Below are 16,972 nucleotides of genomic sequence, written 5' to 3'. Positions count from 1 at the left end.
CTGCCCCATGAGCTCCCCTGTCCCGTCTTCCCACTTCCATTTCTGTCACAGGTTGGTATGAGTGTAACTCCCAGAGTGGCATTGGGCTGGGCAGACAGGAAAGTTTCCTTTCCAGGGCCTCACCACCCGCACAGGGAAGAATTTCTTCCTAATATCGCATCTACCCCTGCCCTCTGACGTGGGAAGCCATTCTCCTTTGTCCTGTCCCTCCATCCCCTGGCCAAAATCCCTCTCCAGCTTTCCTGGAACCCCTTCAGGCCCTGGAAGGGCACAATAAGACCACCCTGGAGCCTTTTCTTACTCTATTACACAAATTTCATCCACGGCCCTGCTCCATATTTACCATCATTTTGACCTGGTGTGGATGCTTCTGAAATCAGATTTTTTTTTGTGCCAAGCATTTATTAAAGATATATTTATACTCCATGCATACATACACTGACTTCTTAAGATCTTACAGGGCAGGAGGCTCAGGGGGGATCACATCGCTCTCTACAAATCCCCAAAACCAGATTGTAATGAGGTGGGTACTGGTGTCTTCTCTTGTGCCTGCAGTGAGAGGACAGGAGGAAATGGCCTTGAGCAGAGACAGCAGAGATTCACATGAGATATTAGAAAAACCCTTCTGTCAGGCACTGGGCTGCTCGGGGAGATGGTGGAGTCGCCGCTCCTGGAGGTGTTTAAGATGGATGTGGCACTGAGTGATGTTTTAGTGGTTGAGGGGTTGCATTGGACGGTGGGGCTGGATGAGCTCTGTGAAAAACGCCAAGCACTTGTTTCTAAAATTTTAAAAGTTTAATAGTAATAAAATGGTTATAAAAATAGTAATACAGTTAGAGTAATAATAATTTGGACAATTTGAATTAGGACAATAAGAGACAATAGAGACAAAGAGCTACTGATGTCTGAGTACCTTTTTCTGGGCAGCACGAGCCCGAAAAAGGACACCCGTTAACAAAGGACTAACCCTTAAAAACAATAGCACATTGCATATTCATACACTTCATACATGATGCATAAATTCCATTCAAACACAGGATTCTGTCTGGTCATCATCAACTTCTTCCTTCTAATCCTTCGAGGCGGGAAGAAGTTCGTTTCTTCTGATAAGAGGGCAATAAATTCTTTTTCTCTGAAAGATTCAGGTGTCCTGTGGCTGCTATGTGGTGCGAGTGCCTCATTCCTTTCTTTAAAAAAAATCCCACTAACACAGTTCTTATTTCAACTACAAAAGTCACCTTTTAACTACAAGACTACATTTATCATATTATTAAAATGTTAATACAGCACTACTAATCAATACATCAAAATACATATGGTAAGTATCTGCGTAGAGCCATATAAAATGCACTTTTCACAAGCTCCAGGTGCGCCCGCACCCCCCACCGCCCCTCACGCCGCTCCCTCTCCCCTCACGCCGCCCGCGCTCCCAGCCCGCCCCCAGCGCGCAGGCGCGGCGGCCGCGCAGGCGCGGGGCGGGCGGGCGCTGTCAGCGGGGCCCGCGCTCGCTCCGGCCCGGCCATGTCGTACGGGCCGCTGGACCCGCGCAGCCCCGGGGCGCCGCCGCCGCCGCCCCGGGACTTCGGCGGCATCATCCAAACATGCAGCGGCAACGTGCAGCGCATCGCGCAGTACAGTGAGTGCGCGGCCGGGGAGGGACGGGGCGGCCCGGCCCGGCAGCGCCCCGGGGCCGGTAGCGTGAGGGCGCGATGGGAGCCGGGCTGGGCACAGCCTCCCCGGAGCGGTGCCGGGCTGGGCACACACGGCAGGCACCGGGCGCGGTGGTGCCCAGCCCGGCTGCAGGGCGGGGTGAGCACTGCGGGCGCTCTCGGTGGGTGTCTGTCGCTGTCACCGAGCCCCCCCTTCCCCCAGGGCACCGGCACCTCGGGCAGTCCGGTGCTGGCATCGGGTGCTCTCCGTGAGGGGCTCCGGGGGCAGCAGGAGCCCGGGTGTCACCGGCTCTGGGAGCAGCTGCTGTCCCAGGGATCTCGCTCGCTGTGCTGGCAGTGTCCTGCTCCCGGCAGGATGTCCCTAAGGATACGGTGTTGCGCTTTGTTGTCATTAGAGAAAGTTACCGGTATTGTATGATAATCACAGAAATCTCAGTACTGATCGCTGAATTGCTGCTCCTTAAAGTAGGCACATCCAGGAGAGCCTTTGATGTAGTCCTTCCTAAGGATACAGGCTTTGCTATAAATGACATTAATTGTTCAGGTGCCCATGCTAGATCAATTGAACATGTTGGTTCCTCAGAAATCTCGTGACTTCTCTGATGATGCAAAGCTATTTATGTTACTGAAAATGCTTTGTCAGTCATGTTCATTTCTCCTTGGCGTACACATTGCTGAATTGTTTCAAAGTTTGCCAAATAACATGGCTCGTTGAGGTTTTTCCCCTTTTCTCCCTTTTTATTTTTTCCTTTACACTCCTTCTCTCTTCCTTCCACGGCATTTCTTTGAGCCTCCTGTTGTAAGCAGCTCAGCTCCTCTCTCTCATAGGACAGGCTTCTGCTGTCTCATGACCTGCAGCCATCCTATCTCCATGCACTGCTATCTCAAGTTAAACAAATAGCCCTACAGTTTTATTGAGGTGGGTGGGAACACACAGAACATCTGACTTAATGTTACACTAGTTAACTTTATTACACACTATATAAAAGCTTTCCTTTCAAGCCAAGAGAAGAAGAATACATTGAAGCCTTAAGGCTGTCCTCATTTTTTCTCCTGTAAGGAAAAGAGCAGGCAAACAGTGTGCACAGCTGAGTATTATTCACTTCTTTGGGGAGTCTCTGTGGAGTGAGCATTTCACACAAAATGTGCAGAAAACCAGTGGGCTGAGCTGGCAAAACTGTTGCTTGCTCAGGTAATGTAGCAGACTTGCAGCTACAGGAGAGATTGAAGTGTTTCAAGAAACCTTAGATAGGTTTCTTGATAGAAACTGTCAGATAGAAACTTCTTAGATAGAAACTGTCAGATAGTGAGTATGTGGAAGGCTCTACAGCCTGAAATCAAAGGGCTTGGAGGTGGAAAGCTGTTTACTGAGGGGCTCTGTGTGTTGGTGCATACCCAATATCCAAAGAATAAAGAGCTCCAGCCTCTTCCTTTCATTTCCTAGACACTTCATGCTCATTTTGTGTAGACTGTGTGTGTTGCTGTTGGCTGAAATAAACTAAGCAAAGCAAACTGCTGAACCTGGCTCAGGGCAGGACAGACATTGCCTGGCCTGGAAATGGAGCTGTGCAAGAATCTCCCCATGCAGAGAGAAATAAGTCACAGAATGTCTGGACATTATGGCACAAATGCTGTTTGCCAAGTGCTCAGCAGCCACACACAGAGTGCAGTCCTTGTGCCGTTTGTCACCAGCTTGACTATGAATTTTTCTGACCTTCCTGTGTCTGACAGAGCTGTGAAATATGTGCAGATTTGCTTGCTGGAAGCCAAGCTCGGTATATGAGGAGTTGCCAACCAACTCCTCACTGTATAACCTTATAGAAGTCTGAAATTCTAAGTGAGAATACACTTGGTGGATGTAAAAGCTAATTACTGGCTAATTACTGATTAACTTGTATTGCAGTCCTGTTGTAAGCCATTGGGCATCCCTTTAAAAGGAGTGGCCATTGTAGGGATCTGATGCTCACATTTAATCAAGGGCAGAGACTCCAGGCTGAAAGCAGAAGTTACACAGGAGGGTGTCTCTGAACTGGAAGAAAGTCTTGTTAAAATCATGAGATAATTCAGTTCAATTCAGTTGCCTGTGGAACTGTATTTAGGTGATCCTCCTTGGTCTTGCCTCTCACTGCATGATGAGATAGCTTGGATTTCATGATTGATTTGGGACAATCAATCTTTGTACTGCTGAGCCCAGCACTTCAGTAATGATAAAATCTGTGCTGCTGCAGAATATAGTGGATCAGCTTCTTGATCTGTCAGAAAAAATATCTAAAGGATTGGGGAGAGAAAATGTACTTGCTTTTCAGGTAGGGTAAGGGTTTGATGTGAATCATTGTGTGGTTTCATGATCATGAGTGCCTACACAAAGAAAATAGTGGGAAAACACCAGAGATAAGGGAGAAGGAGGTCTAAAATACCTCTCTGTGCTACAACATGATTTCAAATTGACAAAGGCAAACTGTGAGGTGCACATTGCTATCTGTTCTTGAAAGATTGTTTGTGCCAGCATTGTGAAAACTTTGGACAGTCATGAGTAGAAAAATTCAGGTCTGGGGCAGGGAGTTTTGAAACTGATAGCAACACTTGGCATTTTCTTTTTATTTTTTTTAACAGAGCACTAATAAGTGAAGTAACTTAAAAATAATGTAAAACTGGCAACACAGCAGTTGTTTTTCTGCAGCAGTGATAGCCTGAAATACTGAAATAGCAAGGCTGGTGGAAACAGCTCTGTTAGTTGGTCTGAAAAGGTTGAGGAAAGGAGTGCACAAGCTCTTTGCTCCACTGACTTCTTTTGAGGGTATCTGGGCCTCATTTCACTTTCTTGTCTGAAAGTTAGTTTGTTAGGCTGCATCATGTCTAGGTGGGGATGTTTAAAATACACTTTGCATTTCACAGAACCTCAGAACTGTTGGGTTGGGAAGGGAGCTCAGGAGCTGATCTGGCCCAGCCCCTGCTAAAGCAGCTTCCTCTGAGCAGGTTGTGCAGGAGGGCATCCAGGCAGGGTTTGAGTATCTCCAGGGAAGGAGAATCCACAGCTCCTGTGGGCAGCCTGTTCCAGGGCTCTGTCACCCTCTCAGCAAATGAATTTTTCCTCATATTTAGATGGAACTTCCTGTGTTTCAGTTGTGGCTCTTGTCCTGTGTCCTGTCTCTGGTCCCCAGTTAGAGGAGTCTGGCCCCATCCTCTTGCCATCCACCCATAAGATACTTGTATTTATTTAAAGCAAAGAATATAAGTGTTGCCTTACTAGGTTAAGTCAGATACTGAAACAAATGTAGCTTTTAGCTTTCTTTTGGGGAAAGCTAAAAGAATACATTCAAGAAGGAATAAAATGTTTGAACTTATCTTACTAACTCATCTTGTGATCTCTTTCTCTTCAGCTGCTCAAATAAAGAATTTAATGAGCCAGCTGGGAACCAAGCAGGATTCCAGCAAGCTTCAGGAAAATTTGTGAGTATTAAATGAGCAAACATTGATATAGATGTTCCTTCATTTCTGTCTGTGTTCATAGGGATAGTGGGTTACTTGCTTTGGAGAGATGCTTTATTAGATAAATTTAATACAGTCCTGCAAACCCAGAATTCCTAGCTGCATTAAGTAGTTTATTGGACAAATTAAGGTTTTTCTGCAGGGCTCTGGAGAAACCATTCAAAACTACTGGGTAGGAACAGTTCTTCCTATATTGTTCTTCTATATAATTTTTTAGTATTTTCTTTTAAAAGTAGTAGTACCTCAGCCATGCATTAGCATTAGCTGTCCTCTGAGGAAGAGTCATACTTGTTTCACACATGATTCAGAAGAAATTAATGCCATACCAGGTATTTGGTGCTCCCATTACACCAGTAAGGAAAACCAGTCAGGGAGCCCCATAACTGGAGACAAAGTAGCTGGTAGTAGAGATGGGTTTAGTCAGTATAGGGCAGACAAAATGTTACATGGCATTTCAGAAGAATAAAATGCCAGTGTGGGACAAGTAGAAGACATTTAAACAGTTGTAATTCAAACTGACCCCTGGAGAGACTGTACAGGGCTGCTCTGTGTCTGTGCATCTCTTACAAACTCATGGAACACAAATAGCTCTTTATGGAAAGAATAATTTCTGAGATCATCAAAGAAAACTTAAAAGTACATTCTTCCATGTGGCAGTACCTTGAATCTCTGAATGCACATTTATCCTGGTTTTTATAACAGCGATTTTTGGATAAGTTCATGACTTGTGGTGAAAGATCCACACAGCACATTTGAAGGATGAGATCAGAGTCCAATTGGGAGAGAAAGGATTTGTTTCCTTGAGCTGCTCAGTTGACTCAATCTCTGTTTAATCAGCAGATTAAAGAATTAATCACTGGTGACCAAACAAATGCCTTCCCACTGAACGTCACTGCATAATCTCTCCTCTTTGGGGTGAGAGTGGCTGCACCCCACAAATTGTCAGCTGCCAAACCAACCTGCCAAAATGCATGGATGGTGTTTTGGGTTTACATGTACAGCCTATGCAGTAATGGAGCCTGAATGCCCTGATTTGTGTGTCCATTGGGCCAAGAAAGTGACTTTCACTTAAGCATCTTGTACCTGTTGAATGCAAAAGAAATTGCTTCTGGGTTTAGTAATTTTTTTCTTCCTAGTTTACAGTATAGGATTTATATAATAGTATTAGATTCTTCACAACAATAGGTTCATATTGCAATGTTGTAGGAAAACATAAAGGCTTAAGGGAAAAGCCTTGCAATTCCTGAAGCTGGATTGTTCTTCCTTCTAATCACTGTTTTTCACAAAAATGAAGAATTTAATATCAGAGTCCCTGTACTTTTATCAAATGTACATTTAACCAATGGAATTAGTGGTTGTCAAGTGAACAGTTAGTTACTAATTGGTACCATAAGGAATTCACCTTAAAAGTGGGATTATGTTCACTGAATAAAGTTGCTTCTCTCTTATGCCATTGGAGAAAAAGACATTTTCTAAGCTACTGAATTACACTAGTTAGCAGGGAGCAAAGAAATTATTTTAATTTTTTTCTAAAATTGTAGTCCAGAGCCAAGTTGACATTAAGAAAAAAAAATACATCTCTGACCCTTTAGGTTGAAAAAAACCTACTGTAAAGCTGTGTGACCTCAGAACCCCTATTTAGTCATCATTCTGGACATTAAATGCTCAATGGCTGCTTTTTAGGCAGATCTTGTGTAACTGCTTTTGAATTTCTGTTTCAGACAACAGCTGCAGCACTCTGCAAACCGCCTGGCCAAAGAGACCAATGAATATCTGAAGGAGCTGGGCTCTCTGCCACTTCCCCTGTCTGCCTCTGAACAGGTAGGCAGGCAGAACTTTCTGCTCTTATTTCTAGATCACTCATTTCATGAAACTGGGGTAGACCACAGTGTCACAAAGCCTGAACTGGCACAGCTGAAAAGCCTTTTGCAATAAAGGATGATGGTGAAGTAGAGAAACTCATTAAGCTGGCTGCTTATATGACACTGGGAAAACCATGTTTAGCAAATAGGTACAAAATTTCCCCACATGAGAATAAGAAGCCCTAAATGTTTGGGGAGTATGCAATTCTGGTTTTTGAGTAAATTTCTGAAAAATAATCTTGTTTACAAAGTGCCTGGTGTTGCAAGGTAGTGTTTTAGGATAAGAATTCAGAGCAAAATGCCTATCAGCATGAAATGTCAGCATGCCAGGAAGCTTTCCCCTTGCATGGGATTTATTAGTGGTGGAGGGGGAGAAGCTGACTCACTGTGCTTATACTTCAGTAAAGCAAAATATGATGAGGCCAAGATTATGATTTTCTCTTAGCAAATAGTAGTTCCTGCTCCCTGTGGGAGAGGGAAGGGACAGTCCTCTGCTGCTAGTGTCACTTCACCTCTGCCTGCTCTTGGGGAGCTGTTGTAGCATGATCTGGGGATGTGGGTCAGCAGATGTTTCCTTGGTCTAATTCTGTATTGAAGGTTTATATTCCAGTTGGAAGCATGGTCGTGCTTTGCTGGTTTGTTCAGCAAATATTTTTCAGTTAATCTTCTGTGATGAACAAAATCCTATCATGTGCATCTCACTGAATGCAGCCCAGGGAAAATTCAGTCAAAATCTGCAGAAGCTGGAATCAGCATGCTGAGGATCTGCTCTGGAAGAAGGGTTGTTGCTTCCAGAGGGTTCAGATGGAAGCCTCAGTGTATTATGAGGCTGCTGTAATGGCTTGTTATAGAAAAAAATAGAATTGAAAATGTTTTCTTTTCCTTGAAATGATTGTTGAATTGGAACAAGCTCATTGCAGGATTGCAGTTCTGGAAATCCCACAATTTGAGGCAGCTGTTGCAAATCTCTCAATCAGAAAACTCAAAACTGACCTAATGTTGTCCTTGGGACAAGCTTTTCCATAATTTCTTATTTCTCATTTGCTGGAATGTCACAGCACTCAAAGGAGATGTCCTGTGGAAGCTAAATAAATTGACATTGTAAAATGAGGATGAAAAGGATTATTGCAACTAATGTATTTGAAGAAAAGATAAACTGAAATGGTTATCAGGACTAAGAATGTTATCTGATCTAAAAACAACAGGCTTGTAGTGTGGCATGATTGGGAGAGACAGCTTAGGAGACTGAGACAGTGTTGTCATTAGTTCTGGAAGTGTGGGGCTTCCTGTTTTTGTGATTGAAGTGTGAATTTGTGTGTATTTTGTTAAGTACTGTGAGGTTTGCTAAGTGAAGGAATGGAGGAAAAAGGCATTGCAGGTAACTGAAAGGTATGTAGTTAAATGTGCTGAATTACTGGAATGTAATTAGAATAAAAGTAATGGTGTACCTCAGAACTAGATTGAAATTGGAGAGCCTTGTTGCACAAAGCTGTCCTGCAGTTGGCAAGGCATGGAGCATTGGTTTAAGGAATTAAAGCATGCTGGGCTTTTTCTTCTGACCACTGGCACCAAAAGATCACTGAATACCAGTTCATTGTTATTGTTGTTATGGTGGTTTTTAAAGAGTCTGAGAGTCACTTTATGATAACTGAAATGTATGTAGTTAAATGTGCTGAATTACTGGAATGTAATTAGAATAAAAGTAATGATGTACCTCAGACTTCAGAACTAGATTGAAATTGGAGAGCCTTGTTGCACAAAGCTGTCCTGCAGTTACACCTGCAAGGCATTGGTGTAAGGACTTAAAACATGGTGGGTGTAAGGACTTAAAACGTGGTGGGTGTAAGGACTTAAAACGTGGTGGGTGTAAGGACTTAAAACGTGGTGGGTGTAAGGAATTAAAACGTGGTGGGTGTAAGGACTTAAAACATGGTGGGTGTAAGGAATTAAAACATGGTGGGTGTAAGGAGTTAAAACATGGTGGGCCTTTTGTTCTGACCACTGGCACCAACAGATCACTGAGTGCCAGTTCACTGTTGTTGTTATGATGTTTTTTTGAGAGTCTGGCAGTCACTTTGTAATGAAGGGGAATGTCTGAACTCTCGTTTGTGTTTGATTCCTCAGCGCCAACAGAGGCTTCAGAAGGAACGATTGATGAATGACTTCTCCACAGCCTTAAACAATTTCCAGGCAGTACAGAGGCGAGTGTCAGAGAAGGAAAAAGAGACTGTAGCAAGGGCAAGAGCTGGCTCCCGTATTTCTGTAAGTATTTATGGGAATTTTGGAGTGATATACTGGACTGTGAGTCTTCTGAGAGATCTTGTATTGCCTTCCAACCTCATACCTGTTTACTGACACCTGACTGAGTGAAGCTGAGGCCTTGCTGCAGTAGTTTTCCATTCCAGATGTTGGAAGTAATTTCTTGTTTCAGTGTGCTCCAGTGTCAGTGTAAAGGAAGGAAGGAATCCTGGCAGTTGCAAATGTTACAGAAGATGAGATGAGGAGTCAAGGCAAAGAGAAGAGCAAAGTATTGCAGGCTGCTCTTCACTTCATGCCAGCCCTATGCTATGAAATTTAAGACTTCAGTATGAAACTTACCACACCTTAAATTATATCTCAAATCTCACACTGTGTTGCTTTATATTCTTATAATTTCTGTCCTGCTAATATCTCCAATGTATGTTCACTGTTATGTTTTGACAAACCCCTGTGGCTCCTAAGAATTCATAATAAAATGGCCAATGAAAGTATTTTTCTCTTCTTGCCTCAGGGCTTTCTGCTAGATATGCATTCTTAATTTCTGCAAGGGAACACATTTATCCATTGAATTATGCTCTTAAATTTTTGCTTCATGTTGGGAAAGGAGGTTATGGACTGACTGCTTTTGGTCATTCACTTGCCTCTGATTTTCAGAGACAATCTGAATCTAAAAATTAAATCTAAAGATGAAGCTAAAACTAATCTTACATAACCTGAGTTAAATCTGAGGGCTGCAGTGACAGTGGCATTCTCCAAGAACTCTCTGGACAGGATGTGCCTTGGTCTTCAAGGTATTGCTGGTGATTTTGTGCATGGTCCTGGCAGTGTGAGAGTGGTGACTCATTTATCTCTTCCAGGCTGATGACCGGTTCAGAGAAGAGCAGCTTGTTTCCTTTGATAGGTAATAACTTCTTGTACTCTTGAGCTTTTCACTGCATCTAATTAAAGTTTTTATGGTGTGATATATTCCTGTAACTTGGGCCAGGCTCTGCTGGCTGAAGGCAAAGCAAAAAGAGTTGAAAAGCAACTATTACAGCACATGTAATTTACTATGTAAAATCTGCATATGACAGTATTTTATCCTCCTTAAGTACAGATTGTGTGATTACTACCCTGAGGGGAATAGCAGTGCCCTTGGGATGTGGCAGCTGGAGCTCCTGGTGTTCTGGCCTGCAAACACAAGATTACCAGACGGGATTTCACTCACTCTCTTTCCACAGAGAGCTGCATATTTATATCATGGGTTTGGATGTTCTCTAGCAGCCCAGTTGGAGCTACAGCAGAATAGCAGATGAGGCTGCCTGAAATTCAGAAGTCCTGGACATTGTGCACTGGCAAAGTAATCCTGGAATGTGCACAAGACAGCACTGCTGTCACCTGTCAGACACTTGTACTGCTTCTGCAGTGACCTGTGTGGTAGATGGCTTTGTAAATGCTACATCAGTTCTGCAGTGTGGTAAAGAGAGCCTGAGCCCCTCCAGAAGTGTCTGTGATGAATCTCTCAACTGGGCTGAAACCTGTTGGCCCTGTCTGTAGAAATCCTTTACTTTCTGAATCAGGAGACCTTGCCTACCTGTCTCACCCTCCCTCTGCAGAGTGCCCTTCATCTGCTTGGTGTGTGTCCCTTCCTTGGCCCTGGGCTTTCCCTCTGAGCCAGGGCTGGAAGCCCAGGTGTTCAGTTATGCAGGTGCTGAGTGGGACCCAGAGATAAGAGATGATGGCACACAGCAGCTATTCCACAGGAAAGCTGTTCTTGTGTGCCATGTGTCAGAAACTTTCTCCTTTTGAGATCTGCAAACCCTATGGTCATCTCAGAATGGTCAGCTGTGCCTGACCTATTCATGGAGTTTATTTTCATCTCTTTAGGCACTTTCAAGACTTTAAAACTTACTGTTTAGTGTTGTACCAAACACTGGACTGATACAATGTTTTCTGGCACACTTCTCTATTGAAAAGATGGAGATGTTGCCCTGGAAGAACATTCTAAGCTGAACATAGAGGTGGCTTTGTATTATAGATGCTGGCTCCACTCTAATTGATGTAACTTCTGCAGCAGTTGTGAAGAACCAGCTCATCAGGAGAGAGGTAGACTGGGATGCAGAGTTACTTGAGTTTTAATATCTCTTTTGGTGTGTAATTTAATTCAAAGTCCCTACTAGACTAATGAATTAAAATACTAAAACACTTTAGTCTTATCTCCAAATGTCAGATAGGCAAGAGTCTTTGAATCCAGATGCTTTCCAGGTGTTCTTCTGTTCTGTTACTGTGCTTGCAGGCTGTTCTCTATCAGAACTGTCACCCTGATTTCTCTCTTTTGGAGAGATGGTAAGAAGCAGGGAAGGTACAAGTATTTTTTTTAAAAAGCAGAATCGAAATAGGCAATTTCTTGTAAAATGCTGTAGATAACTGTTATATTCTAGAACAAAGTGTGCTATGCATGTAACTGCTTTCCAGTGCCTTCACACTGCCTGATCTGTCCCTTTTTTCAGTTGTTCCAGTTTGTGACTGTTGTCACAAATTGGTCCTGTCCTTGCACACAGTGACAGGGCCAAGAACCTGGGGGTTGTTTCTGGAGGAAACTCTTCAACTTTAACTCATTTTGCCATAAAATGCAGCGTGGAAGTGCCTATGCTCAGAGAGACACTGACCTTCCCTCTCTTTCCAGTGGTGAAGATTGGAATCAGATGCAGTCTCAGGAAGAAGATGTGGCAATAACTGAACAGGACCTTGAACTCATTAAAGAAAGAGAAACTGCAATCAGGCAATTAGAGGTGACCAGTCAATCCTGCACAGTTAACAGCACTGGGAGATAATTAAAGGATAATTAATGGGATGGGCTGAGGAGAGCTGATGGTGGAGGAATAGAGTTCCTCCTAGAGAGGATTGATGCCAAGATAATCTGAAGGAGGTCTGTTTTTCCTCAGTGTTGACTCCTTCAGATATGGCAGGAGCAACTCCTGTTACAGTGTTCATACTCTGCTAATTGCTGGTGTGATTAAACAAATATTCAGTAGCTGGAGCATTGTAGGCTCCTGTGTTAATCCCAAATTGCACAGATGGTGACATCAAGTCAGTGAATGCTGGTGCCTGTTCTGACCCTTTGAGTCATGGTCAGAAGAGGTGCTAAGAGTGAGGATTAGGAAATATTGTACCCAGTGTTCATTGTAACTTGTTCAACTGTTGTCTTCAGGCAGACATTTTGGATGTCAATCAGATATTTAAGGATTTAGCCATGATGATTCATGACCAAGGAGATATGATTGGTAAGTGCATTTGGATAATAAGTTTTTTCTTGATTCAGTTACCTGTTTTGCCAGTTACATGGATTCATTTTTTCAGTATTTTGCATTAAAAGTATTGTATTTCTGGCTATAATTTTTAAACACTGAAGCTCTGAAATATTTTGCAATGAATTCTCCTGTTTTTTTTCCATAGATAGCATAGAGGCAAATGTGGAAAGTGCAGAAGTCCATGTGGAAAGAGCCAGTGAGCAGTTACAGAGAGCTGCCTATTATCAGGTAAAATTCTGTGTGCTTGCTTGATTGTCTGTGTATGGTTGAGAACTAATGAAACAGGCAGAGCAAGACACTGAGGACTACAGCACACCAGACTAGTTATTAAAACCAGCTCCTGCAAGCTGGCACTCACTCAAAATTGCCTGCAAGGAGTATATAAAGCACTTGAGTCAAAAACATGGTATTGAAATTCACCTTCTAATTTAGAGTAAGAGTAGGAATAGAGTCTGGCACTTCACACTCTGCAAGCCTAAGTGTTTACCTGTCTTTGTTGTTGTTAGGACTTAGTAGAAAAACAAGAACAAATTCTGATATTGTATCCAACTTGTAAACATATCAGCCAGAACCCTGACATGCAAAAATCTGTCCAGACTTGGGTAACTTCTGGTGACCAGGATTTGCAACACTCCTGTCCAGCTGCTGAGTTTCTATCCCATAGCCTGTGCTCCTGTCCCATCAAATCTTGCAGTGGCTCTCACTGCTGCATGGTAGCCAGTGTTTTCTGTAGGTTCCAGTGTTTCCTGCAGGTTCCAGTGTTTCCTGCAGGTTCCAGTGTTTCCTGCAGGTTCCAGTGTTTCCTGCAGGTTCCAGTGTTTCCTGCAGGTTCCAGTGTTTCCTGCAGGTTCCAGTGTTTCCTGCAGGTTCCAGTGTTTCCTGCAGGTTCCAGTGTTTTCTGTAGGTTCCAGTGTTTCCTGTAGGTTCCAGTGTTTCCTGTAGGTTCCAGTGTTTTCTGCAGGTGCCAGTGTTTTCTGCAGGTGCCAGTGTTTTCTGCAGGTGCCAGTGTTTTCTGCAGGTGCCAGTGTTTTCTGCAGGTGCCAGTGTTTTCTGCAGGTGCCAGTGTTTTCTGCAGCTTCCAGTGTTTCCTGCAGCTTCCTTTCACCATCCTTGTCCCTTTAGGTCCAGCTTCTGTGGAGGGGTAAGGGTTCTGCTTTAGTCAGTCCCATTACTGCTGGGACTTACACAAATACTGGACTCTTCCAAGCTGTTAAGTGGGAGGTACTGGAGGGCAGTAAAACCCCAGTGCTGTTGAGTGCAAGCATGGGAATGTTGGTTTTACCATCTGGCAGCATGTAGTAGAATTCTCTCTCCATGGCTTCCTTGCCAAAGTTCTGAGGTATTTATAAATCTAAGTTTGGGAGCTGTTGGACATGTTTTGCATGTGGCTTTTTTTTTTTCTGAATGAAGAAAGAAGTGGTTATATATAACTACCCTCAAATCCTTAGATGCCAAGTTAAAAATATTTGGTGGATATGGATGGACTGTAGTTTCCTGTGATGAATAAAGTGAGAAAAGCTGTGAAATCCAAGTTCAGTAACTGTACATGAAATCATTTAAATTGTAGAAATGCAACACCAAGCCCAAGTGGCCAAGGGGAGATTGTATGTGAGAACTCTTAGGAGTTTGATTAGGATTACCTGAGAAATCTAAATAGCTAGAAAGGTTTGGCCTTCTCTGAGGCTTGGATTTCCTTTAAGAGAAGCAAAACCTGTCACATTTTGACTTAGCTGCATCTCTTAGACCACTGCACTCCAAAAATTAAAAACATTCCCCTATAGAATCATGGAGTTTAAGGAACATGTAAAAGTGTTCAGACTCTACTGGTTGCTTCTCTCAAATAACTGTGGAGGTACCAAGTGCTCTTGTTCACCCAAGTCAGTAACATGAATGGTAGCCCTGCTTTTTCCTCAAGTGTTCCTGGTGTCAGTGGCTTCTTTTCTCTTCTCTTATTAGAAGAAATCCCGTAAGAAGATCTGTATCCTGATTCTTGGCCTTGCTGTGGTCTGTATAATCATAGGACTCCTTATCTGGAAGACAACATGAAATCTTCCCATGGGACCCAGTCTCACAGCTGAGATTCTTTCTGTCAGAGCAAACAGGCTGCCTAGTCTCGGAGATGAATTGACCACCCTGAGAGAGCACAAGCTGGAACTACTTCTAATAATAGATATTAGCAACTAATGTGCAGATAACTAGTATATGGAATTAGTGAACCATGGAGACAGTATTTATCAGTTTATATACAAATTATATTGTTTTATGTAACTAAAATCTCGTGGTTTTGCTTTCTGTAACGTGTTCTTCCCTGTCCCAGCTGTATGCTGAAGTGTGATCAATAATTGGAGATGTCTTGTTTTTGACAAGTCGCACAACTTCAACTTTTTGTATGTGTAGGTAGTTTTGTTGGACTGGAATGAGAATGGCATTCAAAGACAGCCCACCACCAAGTCACATTATGTAAATCCAGCAGTTTCTAAAGTCTCCAGTATCTGCCCCATGGTTTTATTGTCTCCAAGTGGCTGTGGTTCTAGATTCTCGTGGAGAAAAGGATGTTGTCACAGATTTGAGAGGCAAGGAGGGTATGTGTGGGTGATGATTTGAACCTCTACATGCTGGTCAGTTTAGCCTTGAGACTCATAACAGTGTAGTTTAATTTTTTTGGGTGTGGTTGGGGTTGTTTTTTCACAAAATGCATCACTTGAGGACAGAATGTTCTTTGACTTAGAATCTAACAGTGCAATCTCCTTAGACAAACTAGCTGGTGGCTTGCTAGTGGACAAATAAATCTCTTCCAATGCTGACTCAAGCACTAAATATAAAAGGTTTAGCCGCTCACTCCCAACTTTTCAGAAGCTTCCAGGGGGAAAAACACTTAAAAATGAGGAAATGGGCACCTAAGTTTACAAGCTAGTAAGATTAGTGAAGAGTGTTAGAAATCTTGATTCTGAAGAAGTGCTCTCGAAGCTCACTTGTGGTGTTCTAGTAAATATTATGTGTGGCTTGTGAACATTTGGTATTTTCAATTCTTTATGAAATAGAAAGTGCAGAAACTGGCTGAGTGAAGTGCTGGGATTTTCAGACTGGGGATGTGTGTGCAAATGTAAAGGATTGCTGGTTCCAGCTCATACAGTTGGGCAGCACAAGCAGGCACTCCCCACTTCAGTGTAGCTCTGAACTGACATGAACTGAGGGAACAGTAATCTGTCCAAAGCCCAGTGGGGGTGGTAAATGCAGCATACTGACCCATTTTGTATTTAACCCTTCTTCCATGTCTCGTCTATAATAAAGTAAACGTGAAAGCTGGGAAGGGAGCGTTCTCCCAATTGCACAGTGGTTTGCACTATTGCCGCCATTCCATCGAATAATCATCAATAAACACTTTTAAAAGCCTCTGTCAGAGTTCATTACTTTGCAGTTTAGCCATTGGCAAAGGTGTGTTTGCAGTTCCCCCTCTTGTAGCCATGATATTTTATGACAAATCCTTTTGCTAGGATTTTCTCCTGAGAAGCTGAGAGGCCTCAGAAACAAAATGTAAATAATAATAATTATCTGTTGCTGTGGAATGCAACAGGTGCATCTGTGATTGGTCTCATGTGGTTGTTTCTAATTAATTGCCAGTCACAGTCCAGCTGGCTCGGACTGTCTGGTCAGTCACAAGATTTTATTATCATTCCTTCCTTTCCTTGCTAACCTTCTGATGAAATCCTTTCTTCTATTCTTTTAGTCTAGTTTTAATATATCATTTAATATAATATATATCATAAAATAATAAATCAGCCTTCTGAAACATGGAGTCAAGATTCTCATCTCTTCCCATGTCAGGGCTGCCTGCAAATTCCCACACCCTCTAAGTGGAGTAGAGGACTTTACATCAGCACAGTAGTGTTTAGTTCTGTGCTCCCTGATTTTTCAGAATGGAACTCCCTGAAAACACAAAATTCATTTCAGAAGGACATACACAACAGTTCTGTGCAGAGTCCTGTACAATAGCTGATCCCAGAACAATGACTCTCATACCTCAGAGCAGCATTGGCTCAGCTCTAACTGTTTGCCTTTTGCTAGAACTTGGAGCCTGTACGATAAAAATCTGACTTGAAACCAAGGGGCTCTGCTCGGACAGAGGCGCTGTCCCCGCGGTACTCGGTATCGGCGCTGTCCCCGCGCCCCAGGGTTGGTTCCGGGGCTGTTCCTGCGTCCCAGGGTCGGTACCGGGGCTGTCCCTGCGTTCCAGAGGCAGTACCGGCTCTGTCCTCGCGTCCCAGGGTCGGTACCGGGGCTGTCCCCGCCTTCTAGGGTCAGTACCCGGTCTGTCCCCACGTCCCAGGGTCGGTACCGGGGCTGTCCCCGCCTTCTAGGGTCAGTACCCGGTCTGTCCCCACGTCCCAGGGTCGGTACCGGG

General features: G+C 43.4%; 1 protein-coding gene across 1 annotated transcript; it reads left to right on the top strand.

The window, feature by feature from the left end:
* The first annotated feature begins 1,453 nt into the window (after positions 1–1,453).
* Positions 1,454–15,965, top strand: STX12 (syntaxin 12). The gene is made up of 9 exons (XM_071453416.1): positions 1,454–1,636; positions 5,051–5,120; positions 6,881–6,980; positions 9,146–9,283; positions 10,138–10,181; positions 11,946–12,051; positions 12,471–12,543; positions 12,716–12,798; positions 14,527–15,965. The coding sequence occupies exons 1-9, from the start codon at positions 1,522–1,524 to the stop codon at positions 14,614–14,616; spliced, it is 819 nt and encodes a 272-aa protein (XP_071309517.1). The 5' UTR covers positions 1,454–1,521; the 3' UTR covers positions 14,617–15,965.
* Positions 15,966–16,972: the final 1,007 nt, after the last annotated feature.

Source organism: Agelaius tricolor, unplaced genomic scaffold (assembly GCF_023055355.1).
Source record: "Agelaius tricolor isolate 1412-34295 unplaced genomic scaffold, bAgeTri1.0.p SCAF_36, whole genome shotgun sequence".
Lineage (NCBI taxonomy): Eukaryota > Metazoa > Chordata > Aves > Passeriformes > Icteridae > Agelaius > Agelaius tricolor.
This window is presented reverse-complemented; position numbering and strand designations above follow the sequence as displayed.